Source organism: Anopheles ziemanni, chromosome 2 (assembly GCF_943734765.1).
Source record: "Anopheles ziemanni chromosome 2, idAnoZiCoDA_A2_x.2, whole genome shotgun sequence".
NCBI lineage: Eukaryota > Metazoa > Arthropoda > Insecta > Diptera > Culicidae > Anopheles > Anopheles ziemanni.
In genome coordinates this window covers 16,254,509-16,266,724 of record NC_080705.1, presented here as the reverse complement: position 1 = coordinate 16,266,724, position 12,216 = coordinate 16,254,509, and the positions used below count along the sequence as shown (strand labels likewise).

Sequence of the window (12,216 nt, the reverse complement as noted above, 5' to 3'; positions counted from 1 at the left end):
GAAGCCGCAGACGGTCGCCGAAACGTGTCACACCGGGAAAAGCCAGCACAGAGCGACAAAGAAGAGATGCGACATGGCACATTTTCATCGTTTTCCCGTCACAACCAACCGGTGCACCCAAAGCGAGCACATCGGATCAATCGAAATCCATCGCCCGCAGCATGGCAATCGCCATAAAAGGGAGCCGCCAGTGTTAGGCGCAAGAACTCGCAAGGAAAATAAGGCACTGGTATAAAACGGGTTCCTCGCTTGGTCGCCCGAACGATGTCTTTCGTATCGTTCGAGGAAGAAGGTGGTGGTCGCGCACGCTTTCCCATATGGAACGGGCTGGCTGGTGGCGGCAGGCGCTCGGCACAAGTTCATTGCCATCGTCGCAAACCCTGCAACGCTACCGCTGTCATCAGTTCTCCAAAGCTAGGACGCCCTGGAGGCTTTCAAATGGCAGGAAGAGATTTAGGCATTTCTTCGGGTGCATTGTATTCACAAATACGAAAAGAAAATAACACAACCTCCCAGGGGAAACCCGCCATTTCTGTGATTGTTTCCATTGTTATACAGAAGTTAACTAACTTATCTTAAGATTAACTTAACCGCATTTCCTCCATCTCGTTATCAACACTTCATTCATCGGCATCTTTTCCCTGCAGGAAGTGATTCATTGTTTTACTTTTGGGCATCATGCGGTGGAGAAAGGCAACTGATACAATTTCGCTCCACCTGCTTGTAGACTGGGACAGTTTTGGGTACGCATCAAACAAACGTTATATACTTAGTTAAGGTAAACTGTAGTAAGGTGGTCCAGATTCAGATCTGATTTACTCTTTGCGTTGAATGAATGAATTTCCATCGTTGAGTGAATATCTGAATCTATAAGGGATTCATACGTCTATGAAGATTTGTAGAGCATCAAAAACCAAAATATTTCGATTTAAATTTAAACATCGAACCTTAAACAGTTATAGTAATAGAATTTATTTTTCGTTTGGTTTAATCAAAGGTTTCATTAAAATTCTGTTACACTTTGCTGTCGATGTTCCATATTGTTAAATTTATGTTGTTAAATAGATCAGGAAAAGCTACGAGTACAATTAACAGTGTATGCATTACGGAATACATCATATTCTTATACCACATGGTATGTTGTTTATCCACATTGCAGCGCCACAGTTTCCCCAACTTCTCAGTAAATTCCCCATGACGAAATACCAAAAGTTAGACACAAAAACTTTTCTCTAGTGTTTTATTGCATACGATGCTCATCTTCCGCTCACAAGACAGTTACTGAACTTTTGCACCGTCAGCTCGATCAACCCCTCAATGTCGGCGGCGATCGCCCGGGCGCAGATATTGTAGCGCACGCTCAGTGTGGCCATTTCCTCCGCCAGAAAGGTGTCGAACGCGTCGAAGCGCACCTGGCTCTGGCCGCCCACACCGGTGAGGGCTTGAAGGTACTGGAAAATACATAGAAATGGTTATGGTGAGGGGTACAGTATATGGTTGGATTTTAGTTTCTCGGAAACCTACCGTCGAGGTGCAGTTTGACGCACCCTGGCCGCACACCGACTGGGCTTGGATGGCAGGGTAGACGGCACCGTTGCGCAGTTGGTCGAGAAAGCTGGTATGGGCGGCCGTGAAGTAGCTCAGTGTTCGGCCGTCCACCTGGTAGCAGATCGATAGCCGCGTCACGGCGTACGGCGCCTGACGTAACTCCGGAACGTGCCGCTGCAGGCAACGTTCGGCGTAGCCACTGTCACTGAGGGATGCGGTGTCGGTTAGGGTAGCGGTAGCGGACACTACTCCCGACGCAATGCTCTCCGCAGTGGTCTGCACTGTGCGGGTATGGTTGGCGGACAGATCGCGCCAGAGACCCTCGGTACGTCGGTTATGTCTGTCACCTTGCGCTTCCACTTCCGCCAGGTATGTGCGTATCAGCTCGACGTTGGGCAGATCGTTGGACAGCCTGGAGAGGATAGCGTTGTGGCCATCGCGTATTTGACGCACCGTCGAGTTGGACTGTTGCTCCATCTGGCGGGCGGCATCGGCGAGCGTACGGTTGACGATACTGAGTTGGTTCTCGAGATCCTGTCGGGCGTTTTGAATGCTCACATTGGTGGACGCTTCGTGGCCAATCGCTGCCGTGCGCTCTTTCCCTGCGCTACTGAAAGCGTTCGCAATGTCCCCGAGGGCGGCGTTAATGAGCCGCACCGGCGATGTCACGGACTCTACCAGCTCCGGAGTAACCAGTGTCGCCACGTTAGACGCACCGATACCGGAGTCGGGTGCTCCCGCTTTCAGCAGAGCCTCCGCAAATGTTGACCAGTCTTGCGTGAGCGTTCCCACCTCCGTCGCGATCGTCGTCACGTTGGCTACCAGCGTTTCCACCAACCCTGGCCGGATCTTTCCTTCGAGGGTGTGCGCTGAGGCTAGAGCTACCTCCAGAGAGGCCGCTGTCGGTTTCGCCAGAGATTCCAGCTCCGTCGCCAACGCTTTCAACGACTCGGTTCCATTCGCACCGAAAGATGCCGCCACGTGGCCCAACAGTTGGTTCAGCGGTGCGGTAACATTGTTGGCCACCTCGTGCAACACCCTGGTGGCACCGCTACGATCCGCACTCAGCTCGTACTTGGTCAGACTGGCGTTCGCCTTCACGAGTCCCACGACGCCCGCTCCGATACCACTGCGGAAGTTCGCATCGAATCCTGGGACGGTGTAGCCCAACCCAAAGTCACCGGCCGCCACGTTCCGTCCGTCCAGCACTGCGAACACCAGAGCTACCACAAAACAACTCCAACAGCTAAACATTCCCCAAGAAAGGTCCCAACTATCACGCACCGAAAAGTACTACCGACTGAACGTCCACCGAGCTCCAGAACGTCCCCTAGGTCAGTCGGTCTTTGGCCTGCCCGGTGTTTTCTCTTCCAATCTCGTTCGCTCTCTCCAGCGAGTCGAAATCGAACGGTACATTGCCGCAGGCCATCATCATCATCATCATGCATATATCCCAGCGCCTGATGGCGTGAGAAGATCGAGGCAGGAAGCGAAAAACGGCACGCGCAGCGAGGTGCTGAACATGACTTTCACCTCGGGGCCGTTCTTTGGCGGAGAGTGTCCAAGACACAGCGCGACCAGAATAACAGGTACCGGGCAATGTAAGGGGACCACCAAATTAAGATACCAAAACTCCAAACGCCTGAAGCCATCGAGAGAAAGAACAAAATTTAAATCTTCACGCACCAGAATTCATTCGGATCGCGGATGTTGACCTATTTCGTGGTGGATCGCTCAAAAGGCTTCTCAAAAGAGCCAAACTGACGAACGCTGCACAGTGACCAGAGTGTGTACAATTGCTCGGACATATGACAAATATTGACGCTGCATCCAGAAGAACGAAGTTGCAAATAAATTTAAATAAAAAATTGTTTTTAGTAACTCATCTTACATCATCTTTTCAATCAATTTAAAAGTCAGTGAGTTTGGTTAAATGATCCGTATTGGTTTTATATCGAAGAAACTCGTTGCATGTCTGTTTGAACTATTCCAAACGTCAAATCACTTTTGTCTGCTTCATTTCGTCCGCAAAGAAAGGGTAAATATCAAATGATCCAAAAACAAAACACCACAGCACACCCTCCAAAGTCAAACGAACGGCTTTTCTCTTCTCCCGACGGGTTCTTTGGACTGGTTCTGATGTCATCTAACGCTCGGAAAGACGCAATCGCCTTCTTCGTTTTGGCCCGTTCTCGCCCGGCGTCGGTAACGGTGGCCCCAATTCGGTGCGTCATAGCTGTTTGGATAAAATATTATACCCAAAGGGGATGATACTTTTCTTGCTTTTTGCTTAGCATCATCTTGCTCTTGTCGCTTCCCGTTCGGCCGGGCGACAGCGTACCCGATCCGTCGGCTTCGTTCGGTTCACGGACCAGATTGTTTGCGCATTTGCGTGTCACAACGCTCGAGACGATGCGTGCGAGCGTTCGTTGGCCGTTTTAGGAGCCTTTTAAAATAGCTGCACCGGTTCCATATGCAGCAAAGATATCACCATGTCCAAGCAGTCCAAGTGCCTTCTGAATCGGTGGCAGACTTTATGACGTGATGAGGAATCATTCAGATATTACGCGCTAAAGCAAGTTACGGAGTTTTACATACGCTCACTTTGGCAGCCATTTCGTGGGTCTTCTGCGACATCTGCGTAAACAGTGGAGGTGTGGTTCAGTTCCACTATAAACCATACATAATAAGGTGCTCATTTTGTAGCTACATTGTTCCATCGACTGTTAACGAGTGTTAACATATGTCCCGTTCATGCATGTAGAAGAAGGAATTGATCGTTCAGTCCGGATGGGCCATGCTCATCCAACGATTCGATTCTTCAAGGATGCACCAACGCACCCAAGGCACAACCACATGCTCTCCTAACCGTGAACGTATCCGTCATTCCATCTCGCACTCAAATTGTCACTATTTACTCAGCTTGCAGACGATGAGGTAAATGTGGCGGGCACTCGCTAGGAGTGCGCGAAAGACGACCAAAAACTGCTAGTCCAACGACGACAGAACACTGTGTACGCAGGTTTAAGGATAAACAAGCGATCTCTCCCACCTACGGCGAGGGATTTCACAAATAAGGTTCTACCTTTGACGAGCTCCAGTTAGCCTAACGACGTATTAGCCGACGGTGTACACCGACACAATGTTCTTCGTGCGCGCGTTATGGCTCCTTTGGGGTGTGGCGTTCGTGGTGCTCGGTGTAAGTAATCAACGGCGCATTGTGCGCCGGAACCTACTTCATTCACACGACTCACGGACGAAACTGTCTTCCAGATTGCTCGTGCCGAACCGCGGCCCGATTTCGCCGTCAATGGACAAATCTCGGGCACATCCACCATCACAACGCTTGCCCTCGAAAGCAAGGATCTATTCACCAGCGTCGCCGCCAAAGTGTTTACCCTCAGTGGCGGATACACACGATTAGCCAACGTCAAAACGGCGTTGGATACCATCGCGACGAGGGTCTCTCGGGCGGGAGAGACGTTCACGCAAGCCCTCGCTTCCCTGTCAACCAATAACAGCAACAACATTGCCGCAAACTTCGATGCCGTCGCCAACGCGCTGACCGCGCTGCAAACGCTCCTCACCACCGGGTTGCAAGCGGAACAGAGCACCATCAGCACCCTCGCTGAGACCTACATCACGGCCAAGATCAGCGACAACTTCCGTTCGCTTACGGCCACCTTGGGCACGATCTCGCAGGCATTGACCGCGTTGCGCAGAGCGGTCCAGTCGGCCCGAACGGCCGCCGGCAGCACCAACCCTATTCCGCCAGCAACCATGCGCAAATACGTCACCTCCAACCTTATCACCAACCTAACCATTGCAGTCCGAGGGCTCAAATCGGACCTTCCTACCCTCGTGTTTGTCGTGACAACGACGCTATCCTCACTGCAGAACGCCGACCAGTATCTGCTCAGCATAACGGCGGAGATGCAGCGGCGTGCAACGGAGGTGGGAGTTATTGGAGACACTTACGGCGATAGCATCAATGCGTACGCCAGCTCGATCAAGACCGATATTTCGACGGGTCTGAAAACGCCGTACGGAAAGCTGCAGGCAGACTATACTGCGAAACTCAAGCCCACATTCCAACCGACCACCGGTTACAATGCTCTTTTCAATCCGATGTTCACCAGCATGCAAGCTATATACTCCGACGACACGCAGATCTTTGGCGTGATCGACACGGCTTACCCGGCGTACGTGCAGGGCGCTACCGCGTTGGACAACAACCTGCTCCAGTTCTATGGCCGCACCGTCTGCCACTCCCTGCAAGACCTCATCCAGGTGCTGATCATCAATGGCAAGGACAACGGGTTCTGCTACAGCAAGTACTTCCAGAAGGTGTTCAACATGTTCGTCATCAATACGTACGACGCGAGCAACTGCTATCAGCTCGAGATGAGGCGCTTCGAAAACTTCCACGAAGGCGTGCTGGCCATCGTTCAGCTCATCCTGCACGACATCGAAGACTTTATCGAGCTATTCGAGGACTGTACCCGGTTCACCAACGTAGCCAGCTGCACGTCCTACGTAAGTAGATGCCAAATCGTTTCAGCTTCAGCTCCATACTCACTGTCCTTTGAACTATTCTCTCGTTCGTCGCGTGCAGCTCGTTGGCGAGTACAACACCCTGTTGGCTTTCACCCTCACCAAACGCGACTACCTAAAGCTAATGCTGGAAAAGGATGCGGATGCCAGTCGGTTGCGGCTGAAAGCTTGTTTCGATAACAGCAAACACCTGCTAATTGTGGATGCCGAGGAGATGGTGGTTAACATTGCTCTATGCAAGGAGCTGGGAGCAGTTGCGCCGGTATAATGACGTAAGCTTAAGGAAAGGACCAATTTAAAAATAAAACAATAAAGTAAACCTAACACCGTCACTTAGCCAGTTAAGGTAACAAACCACAATATATGCATTGCATTTGACCTACTGGTTATTGGTTTTTTTGTTAAATTGGCACACCATCCCTTAAGAGGTGCTAGATCTTTCTCCGAAGTGAATTACTATGACCGAAAGACGGTCCGATCATGGGCTCTACCCTTTGTTTTAAGCGTTATGGCAAATTCTAACAAATTGTACTCTAGCAATGACTCTTCTCATGAATTTGGGACTAACAATAGGATGAGAGTTTTAATCAGGGCATTCTCACCCTAAATATGACGTGGACAACATTCGTACTATCTCCCGAGTGACATTGTTCGAGAACAAATTTATTCAACATACGGACAAGTACGTACGTAGGCAGTTTGGACCTTCTTGAAGCTAGTGTTTACTTAGCTGTTGCTACAGTTGCCGTGGCTTTCTTGGAAACAGTTTTACGTATCATTCCCCTGAAGTCGTATCGAAAGACTGAAAATAAATAATACCCCATTTCAAGGCAACGCACGCACAACGATCTAGTTTACGATTCTGTTTGGTTCTCGTTGACGTTTCTTCACATCTTCTGGAAGACGGTCACTCAGGATAGGATGAGGTCCATCGTACTGCTTATCGTGCTGCTGTCATATGAGGTAGGTATTTCCCCTCCGACTCGGCGGTCGCGATCCGTTGATCCATGCTGAGTTTTCTGCAGGCTACCTTCGCCTTACCAAGGCCAGATTTTGGTATCGCGCAGGATGTGCCGGACAGTGGCAAGGTCTCGGATCGTGCCAGCGCTATCCGTGATGCGTTCGATGCACTGGACAATTTTTCCGTCACCATCACATCGGGCCACTCGCTACTCATCCTGATTCGCGACATTTTCATCTCAATCACGGGCAAACTCAGCAACACCGGTATGAACCTCATGGACACGATCGTGACGCTGGCCAACGATGACACGGGCCCGATAGCAGTCGGGTTTGATCGCGTCAACCAAGCCATCGCATCACTGAACGCGCTCCTCAACGGAGGCCTCAATACGGAACTAAACACTCTCACCAGCCGGCTCGGGCCGTCCCTTGCCAACCAGTTTAAGGACGGCTTCCAGGGCATCACCGCTGGCCTGCAGGCTCTCTCGAAGGCCCTCGGAAACTTGCAGACTGCGATCTCAAAAGCGCAACAGGCGGCCGGCACTGGTCAGGTGACGGTGGCACATGTACGCAAATATGTACCGGCCAACCTGGTGTACAATGTTTTGGCGGCTCTTGAATCGATCGGCACCGGCATGTCAACGGTTATGTTTCCCATCTCTAAGACTGTTGGGTAATCCAATTTATGGTGCGGATATACTATAGAAATAAATATCGAGAACGTAATACATTTCTTTATTGATCTATGACCTGTTGATGCACAACTTTTTTGAATGAAACGCCTATATGTTGTCGCCGTGTTTCAATCTCTATCTGAGGAGCTTCACCCATTCTAAGTGTAGTGCGACTACCATCGAACCACTAAGCTAGGATTGACTTGGATCACATTATTTGCACAGTTGATCCTCGTCGTGACGATCGAAATATCATCTGGAACATCTTTCCCTATGCCTGAGAATTCAGTTACATTTTGACGACACGTCAGCGGAGTACACCCAAGATGGGGAGACAACTCTCGAAGTTCTATTGTGTACCCCGAAGTGCGGATGAGTGCCTGTGCTGTCGTTTTGAAACACTGTACATAATGCATCGTTTCAAGGCGGCACATGCAGAACAGTTTAGCTCACGATCCTGTTTGGTTCTCGTTGACGTTGCTTGAAATCTTCTGGAAGACGGTCACCCAGGATAGGATGCGGTCCATCGTACTGAAGGCTCTTATCGTACTGCTGTCATATGAGGTAGGTATTGTTTCTCCGACTCGCCGGTCGCGTTCTCTTTACCCACACCGATTTTCCTGCAGGCTACCTTCGCCTTACCACGGCCAGATTTTGGCATCGCGCAGACTGTGCAATCCAGTAGCACCATCGCGGATCGGGCCCGCGTAATCCGTGCTGATTTTGACGCACTGAACAACATTTCCGTCAACCCGGGCAACCAGCAACTCAATCAGGTTCGCGACATTCTCATCGCAATCAGCGGGAAAATCAGCAAGACCGGTATGACCCTCATGGACACGATCGTGACGCTAGCCAGTGATAACGCGGGCCCGATAGCGGTCGTGTTTGACCGTGTCAACCAAGCCATCGCATCACTGAACGCGCTCCTCAACGGAGGTCTCAATTCGGAGCTAAACACTCTCACCAGCCGGCTCGGGCCGTCCGCTGCCGACGAGCTTAAGGCTGACTTTGGGATTATCACCCTTGGCCTGAAGACCCTATCGACGGCGCTTGCAAACTTGCAGGTCGGGATCGCAAAAGCACAACAGGCGGCCGGCACCGGTCCGGTGACGGTGTTACATGTACGGATGTTTGTACCGCTCAGCCTAGGGTCTAACATTTTGACGGCCCTTAATAATATCCGCGCCTACCTGCCACCTGTTAACTACCACATCAATAACCCTAGTGGGTAACCCAACTTTTGACAAGGTCATACGATAGAAAAAGGGATCGAGAACTGAATAAATGTGTTTATTACTCTGTCATCTGATCCGAGTAGTGAGTACCAGGTTCAAATAGTTCCGTTATGTGTGTTTCTCATTTGTGTTGTGGCTTATGAATCCTTAGGTGGGATTCTTTAATATGAATCTTTCACCTAAGATTCACTCATATTGAGAACAATCCTTCACGAATCATGAATCCTTCACGAGTTTTCCTGAATCTTCCATTGATGTAGATTAAGCGACAAAAACGGACTCCTATTCTCCTATTTCATGCATGGGCTACGGGCTTTACTTTTCTGTCCTTTTAATATTAATCAATCTTTGGAATTCATGAATCTCACAACTTAATCATAGAGTCAATCATGAATCTGAATCGGAATTACCCAACTCTAGTTTTCGTATCCATCAGATACTCATATTACTCTCTGTCAAACCTATGGATTTGCAAATTTGTCTTCGTTTTGCTTATGAATATAAATATCCCATCTATAATTATCAATATTGTCGAGGCTTGACTTGCGTTACAAGCACTGGAATTTACAATAATTATTATACGATAAGAAAATCATCAGAACGGTTTCTTTAAATGAAAGACCTATATGTTGTCGCCGTGTTTCAATCTCTATCTGAGGAGCTTCACCCATTCTAAGCGTAGTTTACTACCATCGAACCACTACGCTAGGATTGACTTGGATCACAATATTTGCACAGTTGATCCTCGTCGTGATGAACGGAATAGCATCTGGAACCTCTTTCCCTATGCCTGAGAATTCAGTTACATTTTGACGACACGTCAGCGGAGTACACCCAAGAGGGAACCACGTTTCTCGAAGTACTGTTGTGTACCCAGAGTGTTCGGTGAGACAATGGGGAGTTTCTACATGTTGATAGTGCTAGCATTTATTTGTGTTTTACGGGTAAGTTGGACGGAGCGTTCCACATAGGGGTTGGCGTTTAACCGCATGCTGTGTATTTCATTGTTAGAGCGCAACGGGCCGACCAGATTATGGTATAAACGGAGAAATCAAACGCAGCTCAGTGGCGGCGGACACAGCGTCACTAGCATCGATGCTCCTGAACCTTTTGGACGATTACACGTTTACGCTCGGGGCGGACTACCCCCTGTTGGAAAGTATGACCGATGCGCTCTCGACCATTGGTGCTTCGTTAGCCGACAAAGGAGGTATTATGGCCGACAATGTGGCTCTACTTGCCGGTGATGACAGTGGCATTGTGACTGCGGTATTCCAGGACGCGATCGAGGGCATTGATGAGGTGCTATCCTTGCTCGATACGGGTTTCACCCAGCAGTTTGCAACACTCGAGTACCGCAACAAGAAGTACATTACCGATATGATGAAGAACGTTTTTGACTACTTGAGCAGTACGCTGACTACACTTAATGGGCTACTAGACATTCTACAAGATGCCGCCGAACAGGCGCAAACCCAAGCCGGTGGAGATGAGCAGCCAGTTTCGTTGGCACTCGTTCGACGCACCATTTCGCCACGAGTGATATACTCTCTGATGAACGCGATCGCTCAGCTGGCAGCTGCCATATCACCGTTGCTGTACGCGGTGGATAATTCACTGGCCAACGTGGACGAGGCGGATACCTACATTCTCACAGTAAAGAGTGACATCGAGAGTTTCCTGCTGGAGGCACACCTGGAAGTGATTCGCTTCAACGGCGAACTACGCCAGCTTAAGACAGACACTGTCAGCGTGATCCAGAGCGTGGGCGCACCCTTCCTGGAGCAACAGCCCATGATTGACGAGCTGTTGCCCGTGCTGCAGGCGGCCACCACCTTCGAGGACGATCTCGATGGTGCCTTGCAGTCATACGAACGCACCGTGTCAGCCGCATCGATCGCTGAGAAAACAGTATTGCTAGGCGACGAAGTAGCCGCCTACATCTCGCTTGCCAAAACGTTCGACGACGATCTGGTCACGCTGTACGGCGACCAAATATGCCCGGCAGTGATCAGCGTCGCTCAGGTGCTTGTGGCTAATGGACCATACGCGAGCTATTGCTACCATAAGTACTCTGAGGAGGTGCTGGACCTCGCTGCCCATCACTATTATCACCTCACCGAGTGCTACCAGCTGGAATTGAATCGGATCTACTCGCTTCACCGGCTGATCGTGGACCTAGTCGACCTGGTGACGTTTAACTATGGTGAGCTTTACGATGATTTTTCCGTCTGTATGGAAACACAGCCCTGTCCAGGTGAAAACTGTAATGCTTGCATAGATACGGTAGGTACAGCGTAGCACCCCCTTAAGAAAGTTCAAAACTTACAAATAATTCAACTATTTCCTTTTGTAGCTCGGAGAAGTCCTAGACACACTGTCTCGACTGGCAAATGAAAAGTTTGTTCTCATCGAGCAGATTATTCCGACTGAACTGGACGCGAGCCTACAGCGGCTTAAGTCCTGTACCGCTTTCGACCAGTACAAGTTGATCGCTGATACCCACGATCTCGTCGCTGCAGTGTATGACTGTGAGGAAACGGGTTACAACTGAGAAAGCTAAAGTGGGTGAGAAAAAGAGCTTATTACGTTCTTTAATAGGTTTACTTTGAAGTGTAAGGTTCCGCGCACAACCTAGAAAGCCAGTAATAAAAGTTGTTTCATGATTCTTTTGAATTGTACGGTAATATCAATTCTGCAATAACTTCAACCATACACCGAACGAAAACAAACCAAATAACAAACGCTATGTACTCGAGTAGAGCATACATGCCAACCCCCATACCATCAACAGGTGGCATTGAGGTAACATTCTAGGACTCGGCCTAATTTATGTAAGGTTACCTTTTTTGCCAGGGATATGACCTTGTGATGAGACCTAAACCTTTACCTACACACACAGAGGCAGAGGAATTGGAGAACCTAACTCTTATGTCGCATTATTTGACCAGATGTTATTGTCATACCGAAACAAAACAGATATCTGCGACCAAAATAGCGAAGGCTCCACGATCGTCATCCATTAGTTAAAAATATTCATAACCAATTTTTGAACGGGGAAATTTTGCAAATCTTTGAAATATTTCAATCTCATTGCAGGAAATATCTGCACTACAAACTGAACGTTAACATTTGACATTCAGGTAAAAAGATCGATATGAGATGTGAGCTGAAGATCAAATAGGAACAAACAATTGGATTGATAAAGAAGAAAACCTTCACAAGGCCCATAACATGCT

General features: G+C 49.2%; 2 protein-coding genes across 2 annotated transcripts; one reads left to right on the top strand and one right to left on the bottom strand.

Annotated features, from left to right (window-relative positions):
* Nucleotides 1-1,256: 1,256 nt before the first annotated feature.
* LOC131293043 (uncharacterized) lies at nucleotides 1,257-2,802 on the bottom strand. Its single transcript, XM_058321123.1, has 2 exons — nucleotides 1,525-2,802; nucleotides 1,257-1,451 (listed from the first exon to the last, which is right to left on the bottom strand). Exons 1-2 carry the CDS (start codon nucleotides 2,800-2,802, stop codon nucleotides 1,257-1,259), a joined length of 1,473 nt encoding a protein of 490 aa, XP_058177106.1.
* A 4,221-nt stretch (nucleotides 2,803-7,023) lies between these two features.
* LOC131293042 (uncharacterized) lies at nucleotides 7,024-7,742 on the top strand. The gene is made up of 2 exons (XM_058321120.1): nucleotides 7,024-7,065; nucleotides 7,128-7,742. The coding sequence occupies exons 1-2, from the start codon at nucleotides 7,024-7,026 to the stop codon at nucleotides 7,740-7,742; spliced, it is 657 nt and encodes a 218-aa protein (XP_058177103.1).
* The last annotated feature ends 4,474 nt before the right edge of the window (nucleotides 7,743-12,216 follow it).